Source organism: Ursus maritimus, unplaced genomic scaffold (assembly GCF_017311325.1).
Source record: "Ursus maritimus isolate PB19 unplaced genomic scaffold, ASM1731132v1 scaffold_11, whole genome shotgun sequence".
Classification (NCBI taxonomy): domain Eukaryota; kingdom Metazoa; phylum Chordata; class Mammalia; order Carnivora; family Ursidae; genus Ursus; species Ursus maritimus.
In genome coordinates this window covers 65,382,779-65,404,550 of record NW_024423453.1, presented here as the reverse complement: position 1 = coordinate 65,404,550, position 21,772 = coordinate 65,382,779, and the positions used below count along the sequence as shown (strand labels likewise).

Genomic DNA, 21,772 nt, shown 5'->3' with positions numbered 1-21,772 from the left:
TGCAGGGAACATTTTGCAGTGCCTGCCATTGACAAGTGCTGTGAATTTGCTGACCCAGTTTTTGGGCATTAGTTTGTTCCCGTTTAGATATTCCTACTACAGCAACTGGAAACAAATTTCTCAAAGAAAAAAAAGTATTGGATTATGTATTCAAAAGAAAGCTGTAATTCATGAGAATGGACCAAGAGACACACTGCCTTGTCAACTTGGCAGACCTAATGAGATCATACAAAAGCAAAGTGAGGGTAACTACATGTCAGTGTGCAAATTGTATACAAGATTGTTTTTTAAATTTTACTTATTTGACAGAGAGAAAGAGCACAAGCAGGGAGAGCAGTGGAGAGAGAGGGAGAAGCAGGCTCCCTGCTGAGCAGAGAGCCCGATGCCAGGGCTCGATCCCAGGACCCTGAGATCATGACCCAATCTGAAGGCAGAAACTTAACAGACTGAGCCACCCAGGCGCCCCTATATACAAGATTTTTCTATGACTCAGCTTTCAATTTGCTTTAATGTGACATCACTGGTATGTTGTTAGAAGATATGCCCATTAATAATCTGTGTACTATTGCTTGGTACAATCTCTTTAAAAGGAACCTCCAGTGAATTCTAGAATTGTTTAAAGCTCAGCATGTAATGGTTCCTCATCTGTCCAAGAAGTGACAGTAATTTTTAAAACTCTATAGTCAAGGCCAGGTGTATCACCTGGAGTCACAAGCACAACGCATTAACTAAAAATGCCCAGGCAGGGGGCACCTGGGTGGTTCAGTTGGTAAGTGTCCAACGCTTGATTTCATCTCAGGTCATGATCTCAGGGTCCTGAAATCGAGCCCCACGAGCCTGCGTCGGGCCCCGTGCTCAGCACTCAGCGGTGAGTCTGCTGGAGATTCTCTCCCTTTCCCTCTGCCCACCTCCCCACTCTCTCTCTCAAATAAATAAATAAATCTTAAAAGAAAAAAAAATGCCCGGGGGCTGTGGCACAAAGAAACTGCTGACCCAAGTCACCCCTGTTTTATAGGCCATAAGAATCTCATTCACTCACGTTCATTCAATAGTTAATGATGACACTCAAATTAATGACGTATAAAATAAGACACCTTCTGGTAATAGAAGTCTCCTTTATTCTATATCATCCTATTAGAATTGTATTATTTTTACACCAGAACTATGACATGCTTAAGATACAGATTACTAAATAAAAAATAAAAAAGGGATCTCAATGCAGAAAATACATTTAAATAAATTAAAGCAAAAGCCAAAGACCTGGGGAGATCCAAGAGAGCAAGACAAGCCTTAACCAAAAATGCCTGTAACTACCTAAGGAGCTAGTCTTTTGAGCCACGTTCTCTCAGCTTCTGGTGAACATATTTAATAATAAGTACATCAACCAAAAAAGGCCAGGAAAAAGTTTAATGGTTTAAAAGACAAGCAAACATAGACTTACTTTGTACTACACAAAGTGCTAATTTCAACAGATCCATTAAAGAATTTTTGAGAAACATTAATAAAAGTGATGGTCACTCAATCCAAATTAATGTTAGACATAGAGTTTACAGCATTGTGCTACCGCTAGTGTTTTAAATCTCTACAAAATTCCAATACTTAAGTAGTTAGTTTCTTAATAGAAAACCTTCTATAATCTCAAATGCTTATCATCATTAGCATGTTAAGAAATATAAATAATTGTTTAAATGTTAACTAGGTGCTATGGGCCTAAAGCAGGTCACTTCAAAAAGTCTAATAATTACAGCTTATTGTAGTAACTATGTAATGTATGACAGTAAACAGAGCAGTGTTCTGTGTACGAGCCAACGTGAAGCTCAGCAGTCATGAATATGAGGGGATCACTGGACATCTATCTCCAAAGCTTCCACGATGTGTGCGGCAGAAGGACGATCTTTCGGATCTTCGTTAGTGCATACAGAGAAGAGTTCGATTACTTTCTGGTACGTTTCATCCAGTTCTTCCATATTAACAGGTGGCCTCGTCCCCAGAGCTGCATAGTACGCTTCATCGTCAAAGTCACTTTCATCAAAAGTTTTATCTGCTCATGAAGGAGTTGACATAAAATAACTTTCAGTCATGGAAAAGCTTAGCAACTGCTCAAACTCACCCTCCTGAAACAAGAACTCATCATGCGGGATGCTTTTCATCATACACAGGTGGTCTCTTCCATCACCCCGCCAGGGCGGAGACCAGCTACTGTCACGGTTTACAGGTCATGAGCCCCCTCCCCCCTTACTATGAGAGCTCTCCGATCGTTTCCTCCGCTGACGGGAGCTGCCAAGGAAAGCTTTTTGCTCTGCAGGATCTTCTCAATTTATCTCCCTGTTGTCAATTAACCCGCATCTCATTTGCAGGAGATTAAACTGAGATTGCACCAAACTAGTCAGTTATTAACAGAATCCATATCTCATGCACTAGATCAAACAACTTCCTCTTTCCAATTTTAACTTAACAGGAAGATGAAATATAATTTTATCAGCTAATCTTCAGTGCAAACTAAAGAGACTGGTGTTTATGTTAAAAATATGTAGTTATACCTTCATCATCATCATCATCATCTGGAAGATTAATATGTGGAATAGACAAAGTCATCATTTCCCACAGAGTCAGGCCAAAGGCAAATATGTCTGCCTTGTCAGTAATAACACCATTCTCTTCCAAAGCTTCCTTGGGTTTCCAAGGCTCGGTGCCAATGTAACAGGCCTCGGGGTCAGTCACTGAAACAAGTTAAATACAAGGAAGTTGGTCCTTAGGGCAAGTGCTAGAAATCACTAAGAAACGCAAGCAACCCAAAGAAAACTGGATAAATGATTTAACAGGTAGCTTAAAGGTTAATAAATGTAGATTATAAACATGAAAATACACTCAATCTCATTAATAAGAATGACTTTTTCCTTATCAGATTGTTAAATACTAAAAAAGCTGGCCAGTTGGCAAGGGTGTACAGCATTTCTCTTTGAAGGTGGCAGGAATTGGGGCACCTGGGTGGCTCAGTCAGTTAAGGGTCTGACTCTTGACTTCAGTTCAGGTCATGATCTCAGGGTCCTGGGATCAAGCCCCGAGTTGGGCTCCCTGCTCAGCGGGGAGTCTGCTTGAGATTCTCCCTCTCCCTCTGCCCCTCCCCTCACCTCTCTTTGCCTCTCTAAAAAAACTAAAAGAGAAAAGAAAAGAGGCAGGAATATAGATACCACAAAAGACCTCAAACAGCCAAAGCAATCTTGAAAAAGAGAAACAAAGCTGGGGGTGCCTGGGTGGCTCAGTCATTGGGCATCTGCCTTCAGCTCAGGTCATGATCCCAGCGTTTTGGGATCGAGCCCCACATCGGGTTCCCTGCTCTGCTGGGAGCCTGCTTCTCCCTTTCCCACTCCCCCTGCTTGTGTTCCCTCTCTCACTGCCCCTCTCTCTGTCAAATAAATAAATAAAATCTTTTTTTTTTTTTTTTTTTTAAAGATTTTATTTATTTATTTGACAGAGATAGAGACAGCCAGCGAGAGAGGGAACACAAGCAGGGGGAGTGGGAGAGGAAGAAGCAGGCTCATAGTGGAGGAGCCTGATGTGGGGCTTGATCCCACAACGCCGGGATCACGCCCTGAGCCGAAGGCAGACGCTTAACCGCTGTGCCACCCAGGCGCCCCATAAATCTTAAAAAAAAAAAAAAAAAGAGAAAAGAAAAACAAAGTTGAAGGTATCACAATTACAAATTTCAAGATATACTACAAAGCTCTAGTAATCAAAACAGTATGGTACTGTACTGGCACAAAAAATTGACACATAGAGGAACAGAACAGAGCCCAGAAAGAAACCCCTGCTTATATGGTCAATTAATCTATGACAAAGGAGGCAATCAATAAATTGTGCTAGGAAAACTGGACAGTTACATGCAGAAGAATGAAACTGGACCGCTTTCTTATACCATACACAAAACCAAACTCAAAATGGCTTAAAGACTACATGTGAGACCCAAAATCATAAAACTCCTAAAGGACACATAGGCAGTAATATCTTTGACATTGGCCTTTAGCAAGATTTTTCTATGTCTCCTCATACTCTGGTTTCTCTTCAGATCGCATAAATCTTTTGCCTTTTACTAGATATGTCTCCTCAGGTAAGGGAAACAAAAGCAAAAATAAACTACTGGGACTACACCAAAACAACACACTTTTGTACAGTGAAGGAAACCATCAACAAAATGAAAAGACAACTTACTGAATGGGAGAAGATTTTTGCAAATGATATATCCAATAAGGAGTGAATATCCAGAATAAATAAAGACTCCTAAAACTCAACATAAAAAAAACCAAACTATCAATTAAAAAATGGCCAGAGAATCTGAATAGCTGTTTCTCCAGAGACGACACACAGATGGCCAACAGGTGCATGAAAAGATGTTCAACATCACTAATCACGGGGAAACTGCAAGTCAAAATCACAAGGTATCACCTCACACCAGTCAGAACAGCTGGTATCAAAAAGCCAAGAAAGAACAAGTGCTGGCGAGGATGTAGAGAAAAGGAACCCTAGTGCACTGTTGGTGGGAATGCAAACTGGTGCGGCCACTGTGGGAGAGAGTGTGGAGGTTCCTCAAAAAAAGGAAAATTGAATTACCATATGACCAGTAATACTACTGCTGGTGTTTACCCAAAGGAAGTGAAAACAATAATTCAAAAAGATATACGCACCCCTCAGTTTACTATATAGCATTGTGTACAATAGCCAAGCTACGGAAGCAACACAAGTGTCCATCAATAGATGGATAAAGAAGATGTTTTACACACATGTATATATACACCTGTGTATGTATGTATGTACACACACACACACACACACACACACACACACACACACAGATAATGGAATATTACTGAGCCATAAAAAATGAGATTTTGCCATTTCCAATAGTATAGATAGACCTAGAGGGTATTGTGCTAAATAAATTAAGTCCAAGAAAGACAATTACACTATAATTTCACTTACATGTGGAATCTAAAAAACAAAACAAATGAACTAACAAAAAGCAGAAACAGACCTATAAATTCGGAGAACAAACTGATGGTTGCCAGAGGGATGGGGTGGGGGGATGGGCAAAATGGGTAAAGGGGAGTGGGAGGTACGTTTCCAGTTACAGAAAGAGTAAGTCATAAGGATGAAAGGCACAGCATAGGGAATATGGGAAATGGTATTTTAATAGTGTTGTATGGTGACAGGTGTAGCTATACTTGTGGTGAGCACAGCATAATGTACAGACTTGTCAAATCACTCTGTTGTATACCTGAAACTAACATCATATTGTGTGTCATCTATACATTAACTAAAACATACATATAAAAATTCTTAAGAAAGGGTAAGAACTGTGTCTATCCCATTTTCCTCTGTATTCATAGTACCTAGCACAGTACATGACTGTACCCAGTACTAAACTATTTGCTAAATCAATCAATCAATCTAGAGATAACCACTGTTAAAATTTGGGCCTGTCACGGAACACCTTATATATATTACAGTTGTGAAACATGTGAATCTATCACCTATTAAAACACAAGCGGAGGAGCCCGACGTGGGGATCGATACCGGAATGCCAGGATCACGCCCTGAGCCGAAGGCAGACGCTTAACGACTGAGCCACTCAGGCGCCCCTAGGTATATTTTTTTCAAACTTTTCTTAATATATACGTATTTAAGTGCTATTTTAAAATGTGTTCATCTCAATATATTGGCTATACCCTTCCTACAGATATAAACCTATATAATTCTAATGAGATTCTATTGCGTGGTGGTACAATACCGATGGCCATTCACTTAAAGTTCTGCGGTCTGTTCTGCTACAATGCATATTTTTGTAACACAAATTAGTGCACACACAATTAGGTATAAAAAGGTTAATTTTTTTCCCCAGTACCTGTTATTTTTAAATGATCAGAAGTAAACTTCCTCATAAAGAGAAAGCCTTTAAGGCCCAAGAGAAGACAAACGCCTTCTCTTAATGCCTGGCTGGTTTAGTAGCTTTCTGCTACGCTGACCATGACCTTAACTTGTCTCACGAGGCTGAGGGTGCCAGGACAGGAGCTGCCGAGACATGCTCCCCATGCTTACGAATATTTTGTTGAGAAAGCCGGATCAAATTTTTAATTTTAATTAAAAGTACTGAAAATAAATGCCCTCGAGGAAGCGCAAACCCAGGGTTTATGGCTACACAGGATGGACTGATGCTGGGTGCCAGCGAGCATTTCACGTGTTCATATTTTTATCAGGATCGTTGTTTTGGTTACTGCTTTGTTTTCAAAGCTACACGGGGTTTGATTCTTCTCTCAACTCTATTTCTCCTATAACCCTACATCTCTTTTGGTTTTGCAGAAATTAATATATCAGGTTATTGTAAAAAATGCCTACTCTGCCCAATTATTTTTTGGAGTATGTTCTTGGGAATGAATTACAGGATCAAAGGGCATTTTGAAAGGTTTTGTTTTTTTAAAAATACCTGTTCCCGAACTGCCCACCATGGTAGTTACCAGTGCTGGTCATCAAGTAGTTCGTACTCTCTCCCTTCGGGACACGTAGAAGGGTTGCACTTTCTGGCCTGTCAAGGTTGGATGGAGCCACCTGCCTCGTTCTGGGCAGTGAGTTGTGAACGAAGGGACTGTGTCATTTCTAATCTCGAGCATCTGTTAGTGCGAGACTTTCTAGGGCAGCACTTTCCAACAGAACTTTCTGTGACGACAGAAACAGTCCATATCTGCATTGTCCAATATGGTAGCCACTAACCATACGTAGCTACTGAGCACTTGAAAAGTGGCTGGGGTGGCTGAGGAAATGAATTTTTTAGATATTAAAATATTAATTAATTTAAATAGCCATACGCAGCTAGTGGCTACCACAGTGCACAGCTCTAGAGCCTCTGTTACCCTCCGTACGTACAGCGACGGCAATATTCCATTCAGTGGATGTTCCAGCAGCTTAGGTCCTGACGTGAGATTGGCATGGAGCAGAGCCGTAAGGGCCTGTAGCCTGAACAAGCCTTGGTTGTTTGGAGCCGCAGAAGTTTCTGAGGGTCTCTGCCACCACAGCACAACTGATCCTAACCTGAATGATTCACCGGCTGCAACTTCTACTTCGCGTATGAGAGTACACGTTAAGCTAATCCTATCGCTCACGGTAGCAAAGAGAAATTTTTCAAACAATTTTTCATAGTCATGAAAAAAATTTTTTTAATCGTTTTTTTTTTAATCGTTTCTAGCTTTGGTGTCCTTAAGCCTAATATTAAGGAAAGATTTACCTACAATTTTTTTCCACTACTTTTTTTTTTCACATCTTCAATCTGTGAGGATGAGTGAGGATGGAAAACAGCTCTGTTTTTTCTAAAACGTCAACACCATTATTTATTGACTCACCTATCTCTTTCTCACTAATACTGTCACTTTTATTATAACAAATTCATATACTTGGGACTACCTGACTTCCTTATATTTTTCTGCCTATTTTCTCATGAGTATCACTGTTTTAATTACTGTGGCTTTATAATACTTCTTAACATCTCCTCAGGAAAATTCCTACTCATCATTCTTTCATAGAATTTTCCTGGCTAAGTGTGAACATGTATCAAGGATGAACTGTTTATATGTTTATGAACTGTTTATGAACTGTTTTACATGTTAATAAACTCTGAACTTTGACACATTCCAAAATAAAATAGATCATATTGAGATAATGCAAAATTTATGGATTTTTTAATTCATTCACTTCTGCTTTCTGTTTTTAAGGGCTTCATTTTTTTTCTGATGAGAGATGAATACTGAAACTTAATTACACAAAGGTTAAATGAAAATGTTTTCTTCTGTGTAGTGTTGACCATGTCAAATAGGTTTTGATTTCTCGTTACATTCTCATTATTCTCTAAATATTTGTGTAGGTGGGATTAGATTTCAGCAAAGAATTATTTACAAATACTGTGAATTCCTAAAAACTGTGGGTGTTTTGTTTCCAATCGTGTCACTAATTTCTGGTTTATAGCACTGAGGATGATGGATGTCAACCATCAGATTACTTGCACTTTTGTAATCCAAGGTTTTCTCTTATAACTTAATATATGTTCACTTTTAATAACTACTTGGATGCATAACGATTGATCTTATTATCTACTCAGAACTTTTACATCTTAGTTTTGTCTATTTGATCTATTAAGGATTGAGAAAATTATGCTAAAAAATCTTATTTTTATTCTATTTCACAATTTCTCCTTTTATCTTTGAAAGTTTCAACTCTGTAGCAATTAGGCAGCCTAAAGGCTCATAATAGTCCTATCTTCATGAATGATTACAGACATCTTTATAAAGTTGCTCTATTCTTCTTGGACTTTTCCTTGGACTTAACTCAGACTTTACCTTAGGTAGAAATTAAAGTGTGCAAAAGTTCTAAACAGCATTCATTAATCTTTCTTTTACCTTATATTCATTTAGAGAAGGAAATATAAGTGTTATTTATTAAATAACATGTTGAAAGCAGAGGCTTTCTTTACAATGCTGGCTCTTGGTTCTCACCAAGATCTTAAATTCCCTGAGGATGTCAGTATTTATATTAGAGTGAGAAGAAGGAGTTGGGGCAGGCCTAGAGGCAAGAAGCAGAAGGCCTTTATTAGCACCCACTTCCCTACTTCTACCCCAGTTTCTTCTTTTACCAGTTTCCCCAATCTTGTCACTAAATGAATTTCTTTATAAAACCTTATTAAAACTTTGTTTTCTAGTCCCAGATCTTTTACCACATAAAAATCCCAATCCAGGTTAGAAATAGTTCCTAAAGTTATCTTCAGTAGATAACTAAACTAGATAAAGTAGATACTAATAAAAACACAATAATTTATATTGTGGCTGTGGCGAGGGAGGGGGCTGGAGGCTGAGTGAAAGAGAGGAAAGGAAGGATACTGTTTATCGTATACCTTTTTACACTGTTTTTGATTTTTGAAATATGTAAACTTACCTATTTAAATACGTAAAAATTGGAAATTTAAAAATCGCATAAAAATAAAGTTTAAAAATTCGAATACTATTGGAGTGCCTAGGTCACTCAGTCAGTTAAGGATCTGCTTTCTGCTCAGGTCATGATCCCAGGGTTCTGGGATCGAGCCCCCAGGGAGTCTGCTTCTTCCTCTCCCTCTCCCGGCCTCCTGCTTGTGCTCTTTCTCACTGTCTCTCCGTCTCTCAAATAAGTAAATAAAATCTCTAAAAAAAATAAGAAAAATTCAAATACTACTTACCAGTCATATTTTCATCCAGTGGTAGAGAGACTCCTACATCACAGATTTTAATTGTTTCAAAATCACCTTTAATTACTACATTTGAAGACTTTATGTCTCCATGAAGCAGTTTCTTTTCTTGGTGTAGATACTAAAATAGTGGAAAATTTAACACATCTGAGCAAATACATAAGCTGATAAAAATATATGATAACCTTCAAACACAAACAACAACTTGAGCTGCCTCCTGAACTACATGTACATCTGTCCATCATTTCAGATTGGAAGTCAGACAACAGAACATTCCATGCTACTCCAGTCTGCCATACTGACCAGACATAAAAGAGGCTTTGGAAAACAATGTCTATTTATAGATAAGCTAACTTTTTCTTTTCAAACACATCTCATACTTTTATAGCAAAAGAAGATACTGCAGCTTTAAAAATATATCACAATTTTACTTGAGACTAGTAAAGTTTAGAAATAAATTTGCAATCTTCACAATGAGGTACACTTTTCACACACAAATTGTCGAGATAATGCAGAACAACAGATGACTAAGGGCATAAGTCACAACAAGAAGAGGAAGCAGAAATGTCATCTAAGACTATATTTTGTTTTACACATTAACTCTTTCTTAGTAATGATACTCCTCCATAATCAAAAATAATTCTGCAAAACTGTTATTTGTTCATTCATCAGCATTTGAGCATCTATTCTGTAAGCTGCTTGAAAATAGTGCAGAGACAATTTTTGATATATACTTTCAAACACCTACTACTGTGCTTAATTTAAATATTGATCATAAATTGAGTAAGCTCAAATGTTTATAGTGAAATTTATTAATTCCACTATCCATATATATTTAAAGTCATTATTTATTAACTAATTCAAATTATGAATTTAGCTTATCCTATCCATATAAAATCAGTTTTTCTAATACATATTGAAATATATATTTAGAAATATTGCTTTTATGCAGTTTCATATTTCATAAACCAATTTTATATCAACTCTTAACATACAACTTTGACCTCAGCATCAATACATGATCCACTTTTGAGTCGTCCAACAGTGTTCGGGAGCCGCCATGTCTCCTGTTTGGTTACCTAAGATAACGAATTCTTTTCCTTCCTTACGCTGTATTTACTCAAAGGCACAACAATTTATTTGCATAACATTGAAAGAGCTTTTTTTTTTTAATTTGACCTGTAGATGTATATTGATATCCAAAACTGAACGTCTCACAAAACAATCTTTAAGAGGTTTGTTTATATCAACAGAGGATTAGACTACACCCCCAGGAATAATTACTAAATTTGTGTTAAATTGATTAATCCTTTTAACTAAATCTAACATACGATCTCCATAAACAAAACTACCTGACTTGGATTATTTCAGGCTATGTAAAGGCCTCAAACAATACTTTGCTGATCAAGATAAGGAAATAGTGCACTCTGCAATGAGAGTCTATAAAGACTTTAACTCAGGGCAACTACTTCTTTTGGGGGCAAAAAAAATCCCACCTTGTAATTAGGTATATAAAGTAGTTCTTTCATGTTCCACAAAAACCATTTAAAATACAAGGGCACGGTTACCTTTAACCCTCTTGCCATGTTCAAAGCAACTTTTAAAATTATGGCTGCTGGAAAAGGATCCTGGCTGTCTTTATTTCGTTCTTCTATTAAGTCATTTAGAGACTTTTCACCTCCATATTCCATAGCAAGACAAAGACTACCATCACTGGCTTCAGTGAAAGCACGATAACCTTAAAGAAAACAGGACACTTCCTTATTAGGATAGGGAAGAATAACAGTATTTAAGATTTTTTACAGTGATCTGATTGGAAACTGACAAAATACAATGAAACAATTATTTATAAAGCTAATTCAGTAGATATAATTTAAAATGACTTCAGTGTTTGCCAATAGTATCACAAATTAAAATATTTTTAAATGCTCTGTGGTTTCACTAGTCTTATTTACGTTAAAAATGAAAATAAGGAAATTATCTAAATGAGGATCATTTTATATTCCTGAATTCTCTACAGTACCAGCATCATAATGAGTGTATCTATTCCCATTAAATTTTAAAAATACAAAAGCATCTAAAAATATTATGTAAGTCTTATTTTAGAACATTCACAATAACCTGGTTCTTGCCAAACTCCACCACCATCTTCATTTTTATTAGTGACACTGGTCCAGAGATTATATAAACTGTTTCTGAATAAACACACATACTGCCACGAGATAAATTTAAACTTACCTACAATGTTTGGATGATGGAGGTTTTTCAAAATCTTAGCTTCATCTATAAGTCTCTTTTGATACATACTTTGATAATGATCATTACATCTAGGGTTAATCTTTTTCACAGCCCAAGGAGAATGAGACAAACCTCTTGGAGATCTTAAAAAAATAATCAAACAATGAATAGAAAGAATAATAACCATAATGCATTTCAAATCACTAACAAGAACTTACAAATGTTGAAAAGAGTTCAATAATAATTTAAAAATTTTTTACAAATATTTTCGACTGTTGGGGCACCTAGGTGGCTCAGTCACTTAAAGCATCCAACTCTTGGTTTCATCTCAGGTCGTGATCTCAGAGTCAGATCAAGCCCTGCATGAGACACCGTGTTCAGTGCGGTGTCTACTCAGGACTCTCTTCCCTCTGCCCCTCCCCCACCTCCATGCACACACACTCTCTCAAATAAATAAATCTTAAAAAAAAAATTTTTTAAAGTCTTTTTGACTATCAACACCTCTGCTACATATCCTTTTTAATTGGAAGATATATAGCTGATACATCTATTAATTACAAGAGAAGTTTGATATCTATTACTGAAAGGGAGGGTTTAAAAAGAGACAACTAAAAGGAAAAAGATGGAATATTATAAATTTTAAACTTCAAAGTTACTATACTATTTTCTAATTTTTCCATTTCAGCATGTCAGACTACCAACTACTTATCAAACATTTAACTGTATGTACCAGAGGTTAAGTTACGGAATGCTAAGTAATGAACACTAATATCCAAGAAGTTGAATTTAAAGCAGAGATGAACGAAAAACATTGGCCCATATATGACTGTGCAAATAACAGACTGCCCTTCACCAACAACTATTGTGCGCCTACAGTAACCAAGCCATCCTGTACCTCTCACCATACACTCAAAGACATACATGTAAGGGGACAGTAAACATACAAATGAGAAAAAACATAAACTATTTTCTAGGAAGAGCCAGTCATTTTAAGAATATTTAAGGTGTAAACATTCTGAGGTCTAAAAAAACCAGGTAAAACAAAGTCAGGGAAAAGTTTACCTGATAAAGTAGGTGGTTATTCATGGGTACAGTGCATTAAGAAGGACAAAGCGAATGGGCAAGAAATCTAATGAAAGAGCCTCGAAAGTTAGAGATAAAAAGTTTTACCATAAGAAGATAAAACAATAGACTGAACCAAGAATCAAGAATCCACTTAGTTTTTTACTAACTCATGATCATGGCTCTATGATTGCAGGACCTTTTTTTTTTTTTTTTAAATCAAAAAACATGCACTCAAAGGATCACTAGATTTCTTTTTAAAGATTTTATTTATTTATTTGATGGAAATAATGAAAAGGAGACAACACACTTTTGGAAGCTTGGAGAGCAGATGAAAGTAACAGACTTAACAGGCCTAGTGAACTTCTTTAAAGTCACTTAAGAAGCAGGTGAATTTCTAGACACCCTCCCCGATGCTGCATCAATTGTCCACCTCCTATTCCGCAGCTTCTGAAGACTGGAGACTGGCTTTGGAAGGGGTTAAAGCAGAGGGTCTTTCGCCTAAGGTTTACTGGCATAGTTGAGAACCCGTGAAGAACACGGGGAAGAGTAATTCATAACCATATGTGTACTAAATGCTGAATGTGTTTTCACATGTGCATACACCTGTTTATTAACATCCAGATCAGGATACAGAGCACGCACCCTCAAAAGACTTAGGATGCCATCTGAAAATGGAAAACGTTAAGATAATTAATTAAAAACAAGACAGACAAAAATGAAAAAATTGAAATATCAGAAGATGAAGTTAGAGAAATCTCCCAGAAAACAGAGCAAAAAGAAAACCAGCTCCCCACAAAAGGTAAATAATAGGAATTATAGAGAAGAGAATAATGGGGGTGAAAATTATCAACAAAGTAATTTAAAAAATAATTTCCCAAGATTTAAGAGTAGGAATTTTCAGATTCCAGAAGGCCCACACCCATGTATGTCATTGTGAAATTTCAGAACACTGGTGACAAACAGAAGATCATACAAGCTTCCAGGACAGTGGGAGAGACGGATAACCTAAACCAGATTACATTAAAAGCAGCAGCAATCAGAAAGGCTTCAGAAATCTCAACAGCAACACTACAGGCTAGTAAACAATGGAACAATGACCTCAAAATTTTAGAGGAAAATTATTTCCAAATGAGAATTCTGACTCAAAAATGAAAAGGGCCATTCAAGAATGATAGTAAAATGAAAACATTTTCATAAATGCGGATTTTCGAAACTATTATTTCCTGTGCTTCTGTCAATGGGGAGCTACTACATGCCCTCAGTCAAAATGAAATGTAAACCAAGAAATAGTAAGATATAAGATACAGAAAAACAGAGGATCCAATTCACCAGAGAAGTGAAGGAAATCTCCAGGTTACCAGTAAAAGAAAATCCCAGGCTGATGGGCTACAATAGGAGAAGTGGTACGTCAGTCAGTGACTACTATTTTTCAGTATCAACAAATGTGAAGCTTTCTAATTAAGTCTCACATACAGTAGAACTTTGTTGGTAACACACTTTACATTTAAGGACATTTTTTTAAAGGGGGGAAAAATAAGACTAGCCATAAACCTGTGAGAATTTTTTCTTTCAGAATAACTTGAGTTTTAAGACACTAAAAAATGAATGTCTACAAAACAAATTGCACAGAAAGACACAAAGGGGGTGTTTAAACTACAAAAATTCTTCAATAGCCACTTACAAATACTTGCTATGCTATTTTCAATCCATTAGCTTTTTATTGAGGAAAGTATGTCTATTTGGAAACAATATAAACTTAGATAAAGCTAACAATATGCTGGTAGTCAGGATGATTGCCAGAGTGCATTAAGGAAAATATATTGACTTAAGTTATTTGCCACTTAATAAATAAAGGTACAGAGTAATGAGTAAAAGAAACAACTTTTTAAAAAATGTTTGTTGACACCTATAATTTCATTATTCTTTTAATGCAATTTTCTTACTTTAAAATCATGTATATACCCCTCTTACTTAACAGTGATGACATAAGAAATAAAAAACTTTTCTTTAAATGAGAGTATCTTGAGGAGGCCACTGTCCAGATATAAGACATTAGCAGTCACTGACATCCCCCACCATCGGAGTCCTCTCGGAGCTTTTCCTCTTGGGAATCCTGCAGTGTTACCACACAGGACCCACCTTCCCTCTGTCTCTTTCCCTCCCACACAAGCCGGGGAAAGATTACAAGATAAATTCCTTCTCCTTTAATAATCCATCAGCAGGAAGGTAGGAGAAAAGTATACCAGGCAAAACTCTGGCTACGTTATAAAAGGTTCTAGGACTGGAATACAGCAGTTGGATAAGATCGGGAACATATCTGAAATCAGAATATTTTCATATTCTTTTTTGTCTTCAAATACAGAGCAACTATGATTCCACGTGAAAAGGTTAATTTGGAATGTTATACTCACCTTTTCATAAGGTAGACATTTACCCCAGTGCCAAAGCCAAGCTTCTGCATAAACGGAGAGGCAGGAATATTTATACATGGAGTTGAACATAATGCTAAATGTCATAAAGAGAAATAAAAAATATAAAATTAGTATTTGAAAAGACCTCTACAAAAGCATCCTAGTATTTTCAACATATGAGTAATAATTGGCGTAGTCTTCTGGAGAGCAATTTGATACTATCTACCCTAATTTTAAATGGAAACCCTTTGACCAAATCTACTTTTGGAGCCCTATCTTACAGTAACACTGAAGCAGGCGTCAGCAAATGGCCTATTTTTGTTTGGCTCACAAGCTAATATCTGTTCTTAGATTATAAAAGTATTGTTAAAAAATAAAGAAGAATATGCAACAGAGTCCCTATGTGGCCCACAAAGCCTAAACTATTACTGTATGTTGTTTGCCAACTGTGTACTACAGCACGTGTGCAGACATCATACACACACAGGCATGCACACACATATATTTGAATATTGGGACTTGATTTTGTGACTGCAAAGAAAACAAACAAAAAACCTAAGTAGTCATCATTAGGGTCATCATTATATTATATCTGTATTATAGAGCATTATATAGCCATTAAAAAAGATGAGATAGAGGAGTTCTACTTTTGTTCATGAAAAATTGAACAGCCTTCCTACCATGAATAACTAAAACACTTCACAAAATATAAGTTTTCAGACATTTGACAACAGGCAGAGCAGGGTTGTGAACTCTGAGAGAAGAGAAACAAATCATGTGAGCCCTATCATTGCCCTGACTTACTGCTTTAAGGCAGTTTCTGGGCTGCAGCACAGAGAAACACAGCCCAGAAGCCTTGCCAAATTCAGAAGACAGAGATCAGAAGTCCAAGAGTCCTAAGCAGCTAGAATTTGTGGAGCAGAGAACTACAGGGAGCCACAAAATGAGAGCGAAAGCTTCAGAGACCTGAAAAGAGGTCTCCCCCTTCGAGTGTTTGGTTATCCGCACATACAATGGATAGAGCACCCCAAAGTCAGGGAAAACACCAAGCACGAGCAGTAAACTAAACAGCTGTTGGAGAGGTCTAGGAATGGTTCAATTACCATCAGCCAGGGCGTGGTAACTCTGTAACACACAGGGTATTGAGTAAAGTCCTCTAAATGGTCACGTTTTACCAGTCCAGCTACATTCTGGCCCAAGGAAAAGGTTTACAGTAAAGCTTAAAAGCAAACCTCAAAAGAAACAAGCTAATGTGCAGGTAACGTAACTGGACCATAACAAAATCACACAGCCCTCCAAGGAATAAGGAAATCTAGCACTCAACAATGCAAGATGTCCAGCAGCCAATAAAAGAATTACCAGGCATGAAAGAAGAAATACGACCCACACCAGGAGAAAAATAAACCAATAGAAACATACCATAAAATGACAGCGATGTAGAATTAGTATGTAAGAACCTTAAAATAGAAATCTTAAAAATGTGTTCAATAATGCAAAGGAAAATGTGAACATAACAAGCAAAAAAAAAAAAAAAAAAAGGAAGTAAGAAAAATCCTTATGGAACTTCAAGGAATAAAAGAGACAATGGATAAGAATAAGAGCATCTAGAGATGCTTTAGAGAAGCATCTAGAGGAGAAGGTAACTAAATTTTAAGACCAAGCAGCAAAAAGGAAGCACAGAAAAAAAGATTAGAAAAAATACAAAGAAATCATCAGTGAGCTTTGGGACAACAGCAAAATAATAGACTTGATCCAACCACAGAGAATTACATTAAAGGCAGTCTAAACAGTGTTGTCCAATAGAACTTTCTGTCACGATGGAAATGTTCTGTATCTGTGTTGTCCCGTATGGTAGTCACTAGCCACATGTGGTTATTGAGCACTTGAAAAATAGCTAGTACAACTGAGGAACTAAATTTGTAATTTTACTTAATTTTAATTCATTTAAACCTAAATTTAAATCACCACATGTGGCTAATGACTAAACAGTCCGATTAAAGGCAGAAATTGTCCGAATGGACAAAAACAAAACAAGATGTAACTACATGCTGTCTATAATAAATTCGCTTTAAATATAAACACACAGATGGGTTAAAAGTAAAAAGTTGGAAAACATCCTATCAAGTAGTAATCAAAATAAAACTGGACTGGTTCTATTAATTTCAAACAGTACAACACTGGATAAAGAAAAACATTTCGTAATATTAAAGGGGAAAATCATCAAAAGAAATAACCATCCTAAATGTTTGGGTATCTAATAACAAGCTTCAAAATACATAAAGCAATCACTGTAGAACTCAAAGGAAAAAACAGATAAATCCATAATTGTAGTTGGAGACACCTCTCCCAATAGAATAAAATTAGTAGAGATACAAAAGACCTGAACAGAACAACCTAAGTCAACCAGCTTGACCTAAAGGATACTCATGGAACACTGCACCCCCAAACAAGAGAAAGTATGATCTTTTCAAGTGCCCGAAACATTCGGCAAAATAAATAAACCTCAAGTCAAGAAAGAAAAAGTAAAATACCAGTATCAGACATGAAAAAAGAGATATCACCACAAATCCTACTGACATTAGAAGAGTAATAAATAAGGTAATAAGATTACATCACGGATAACGTTTTGCCACTTTGACAACTGGAAAGTGAAAAACTTCCTTGGAAAACACTAACAACTTTTACACAGGAAGAAATAGATAATTTGAAGAGCCCTATACCGATTAACTGTGAAGTCACAGTTAAAATTTCCCTCCTAAGAAAACCTTCAGGCCACATGGCTTTCCTATCAGTAAAGGAAGAAAAATGAGTTAAGGAAAAAAAAAAAAACCTATCAATTCTACATATACTTTTCAAGGAAAGAGAAGGAAACACTTCCATCTTACTTTTTGAATACAGAATACGCTGATATCAAAACCAGAAAGATATTCCAAAAAAAGACAACTACAGTCCAATGTCCCTTATGAACACAGAAAATATTAGCAAACTGAGTCTAGCAATATACAAAATATATCATGACCAAACTGGCTTTACCCCAGGAATGAAAGGTTGGTTTAACATCTGAAAATTAACATAATTTACCACATTTAAAGACTAAAAAAGCAAACTATCTCAAGAAATTCTGAAAAAGCTCTTGACAAACTTCAACATCCATTCATAATAACCTTCAACCTGATGAAGGATAATAAAAGGGAATCTCTCACCCTGGTAACGGGTAATTGTGAAAAACCTACATCTAACATAAACTTCACTGGGAACAAGGCAAGTATGTCCACTCGCACCTCTTCTATTCAAAAATGTACCAGAGCCAGTGACATAGGGAAAGNAAAAAGAAATAAACTAATAACAGATTGGTAAAAAAAAGTAACACTATCTTCATATATTCATCTACAACAGCACCAACTATGTATGTAATAGCCTAAGAAACCCATAAAAAGCTAATAGCATAAGTGACTTTAGCACAGTGGCAGGACACAAGGTCCATATACAAAAATCTATATACTAGAAATGAACAAAATAAGATTTTCTCCTATATTATCTTTCAGAAATTTTATAATTTTAATCATTTTTGTACGTGATGTGAGGGGAGAGCAATTTGCAAATGAATATCCAAATGCTTTATTTGTTGAAAAGATTATCCTTTATTCACTGAATTGCCTTGGAAACTCTCCCTCAGAAGAGCACTGCATGTACCAGAAGGGGAAAGGTAAAGTACCTCATGGTTCAAATTGATTCTTTACCAGGGAAAACCTCCAAATCTATTAGAATGTCAATAAAATTAGTCAATAGATGGCCAAACCCTGGCCTACGAAATAAGTCTTTAATTTGTTAAAATCAACATTACAAAGAGGACTTACGCTAAAATTGTTTGTGCCTGATAAATAATAATTAAAGGATCAAACTTTAATAATGCTAAGACATTTCTATAGCAATAACAATGAAAAAATATTTTATATCTTACCAGATTTCTTTTTTTCAGATAATTTGCTTGGTGTCTTGAAATTATTGATTTCTTCCATTGTAATAAACACTCTAGGTCCTATGATGAAAACAAATTGAAACTTACACTGCAGTTATACAGAATACAACTCTCATTCATGAAGAAAAAAATCCTATAACACTGTAACTCATTTTATCATATAAACATAAAATTTAAGAGCTGAAAAAGACCATAACAAATATTTAGTCCAATTTTATTTACAATGAGAGAACTGCGACCCATAGAAGTATAACTATTTACCAAATGTCATATCATTAATGATTGGGTTTTTATGCTTGTTTGTATTAAAAAGCAATATACGCACTAGGGGGGAAAAAAGTAATATATGAACTTGGTTAAAAAAAAAAATCACTTAGTACATAAAGGTAAAGGTAAGTTTCCCTCTCACACTTCCCACAGGACTTTTATACCTTTTAGAGAAACGGTCTAGGCAAGCAGCATTTATTCATAATAGCAAAAAAGAGGAAACAGAAGTATTCATCAGATGATGAATAAACAAAATATGGATACAATGCATACAACAGAATATTATTGTCGTAAGAGGGAGTCCTGGTATATACAACATGAATGAACCTTAAAAACATCACACTAAGTGAAAGAAGCCAGACACAAGAGGCCACATATATGATTCCATTTATAGAAAATGTCCAGAATAAGCAAATCCATAGACAGAAAATATATCAGTAGTTGCCAGGGGCTGAGGAGAAGGGATAACATGGAGTGACTCCTAGGAGGTGTGGGGTTTCTTTTTTGTGATGATAAAAACATTCTAAAATTGGGTAGTGATTTAATATATTCAACTCAGACTAATCCTGAAGTCACTACATATACTTTCAGAGAGGGAATTTTGTAATATGTGAATTATATCTCAATAAGTTATGTAAAAACTGTCTATGAACAGAAAATATACATACTATCCAAGCTTTTTATTTCTTCTGTAGCATATTTGTTAAGAATCCTTTTTTTTAAATTTTAAATATTACTTTTTCTTTTTTAAAAATAGTTTGGTTCATATTAGATTTATTGTAAAGCAAACTGTCATTACATGTCTATAAGATTGTTTGGTTTGTCTATTAAAAAACTGGGAGGCAGATAAAGGGTTTGCATCCAAAATATATAAAGAACACCAAAAAAAAATAATCCAATTAAAAAATGGGAGAAGACATGAACATTTTTCCAAAGAAGACATACAAATGGCCACCAGACACATGAAAAGATGCTCAACGTCACCCCCATGAGGGAAACGCAAATCAAAATCACAATGAGACATCACCTCACAGCTGTCAGAATGGCTAAAATCAAAACCACAAGAAACAATATGTGTTGGTGAAGACGTGAAGAAAAAGGAACTCTCATGCACTGTCGGTGAGCATGCAAATTGGTGCAGCCACTGTGGAAGATGCTATGGAGGTTCCTCAAAAAATTGAAAATAGAACTATCTTATGATCCAGTAATCTCACTAATTGGTATTGCCCAAAGAATACAAAAACACTAATTCAAAGGGATACATGCACCCCAATGTTTACTGCAGCATTATTTACAATAGCCAAATTATGGAAACAGCCCAAGTGTTGATCAATAGATCAATGGATAAAGATGTGGTACATATATACAGTGGAATATTAGTCATAAAGAAAGAATGAAATCTTGCCATTTGGAACAACATGGATGGATCTAGACAGTATAATGCTAAGTGAAATAAGTCATTCAGAGAAAGACAAATACCGTATGATTTCACTCATATGTGGAATTTAAAAAACAAAACAAAGTGGGGGTGAAACAAAGACAAAACAAAAAACAGACTCTTAACTATAGAGAACTGATGGTTACCAGAGGGGAGGAAGGTATGAGATGGGTGAAACAGCGAAGGGGATTAAGAGTACACTTATCATAATGAGCACTGAGTAATATACAGAACTGCTGAATCACTATATTGTATACCTGAAATGAATATAACGTGATATGCTAACTACACTGGAATTAAAACAATAAATTAAAAATCGGCAGGCAGAGAGAACATGTTTAAATTTTGTATAGAGCTCTTGATAAATAGCATTTTTAAAAACTCTGCCAAGAAAAATCAACTCAAAGGCCCAAACTTTTTTAAATAATTTTTTATTATGTTATGTTAGCCACCATACAGTATATCCTTAGTTTTTGATGTAGTGCCCCCATCCAGGAGCTTACAGAGGGCTGGTCGTTAAAATTCTTCTTCCACCTGCTCAGTCACCTCACTTGGAAACTGGAAGCAACATTAGATGAGAAGTTCAAAGGAGGGAACTGTGCTTCATACCCCCTCTTTCTCAAGCCCCACCCTCTCCGTTCCCACCAGATATCCTTCACTAGTTCCAGCTGCGCCTAAGAGCTGGAACTGAGACTCACTGGGAGGCGGTAAGAAACCACCGTTGGCACCATGCACAAGCCCGAGTTCGGATCTGGTGCATCTAAGACGTCCCCAAACACTGGGGTCTCGCCTCAAGCAGAAACCTGGGCCTCACGGTGTCCGTCTGTAAAACCAACTGTAAAATAAGGGCAACCTGCTAGATCCACAGTCTTCTCCTACGGATTTCCCATAAAAAGTACAGACTGTTAGGCTTCACTTCGAGAAAAGGGCAATTTCTTTCTTGAAATCCCCACCCTACCCTGCGATTCAGCCGCGCACTCGGGTTTGGGTCGCACTTTTCCTAAGGTAATTCCCAGTTGAACGCCACTTTCCCAACGTCTCCACCTTTCCCTCTAGGCCCCGAGCTGTCACCAAGCAAACGCAGCTGCCGCGGCTCGGGGCGGGGGGGGGGGGGGGGG

At 36.5% G+C, this 21,772-nt stretch overlaps 1 protein-coding gene across 1 annotated transcript in view; it reads right to left on the bottom strand.

The window, feature by feature from the left end:
* Positions 1 to 1,098: 1,098 nt before the first annotated feature.
* The window catches only part of PBK (PDZ binding kinase), a 20,913-nt gene continuing 239 nt past the window's right edge, over positions 1,099 to 21,772 (bottom strand). Inside the window, exons 2-8 of the mRNA XM_040626473.1 lie at positions 18,932 to 19,009; positions 14,971 to 15,064; positions 11,495 to 11,637; positions 10,825 to 10,994; positions 9,248 to 9,377; positions 2,541 to 2,720; positions 1,099 to 2,041 (exon numbers count right to left, since the gene is read on the bottom strand). Coding sequence (XP_040482407.1) covers positions 1,842 to 2,041; positions 2,541 to 2,720; positions 9,248 to 9,377; positions 10,825 to 10,994; positions 11,495 to 11,637; positions 14,971 to 15,064; positions 18,932 to 18,989 — 975 coding nt within the window. The 5' untranslated portion in view covers positions 18,990 to 19,009 and the 3' untranslated portion in view covers positions 1,099 to 1,841. The remainder of the gene's footprint in view (positions 2,042 to 2,540; positions 2,721 to 9,247; positions 9,378 to 10,824; positions 10,995 to 11,494; positions 11,638 to 14,970; positions 15,065 to 18,931; positions 19,010 to 21,772) is intronic.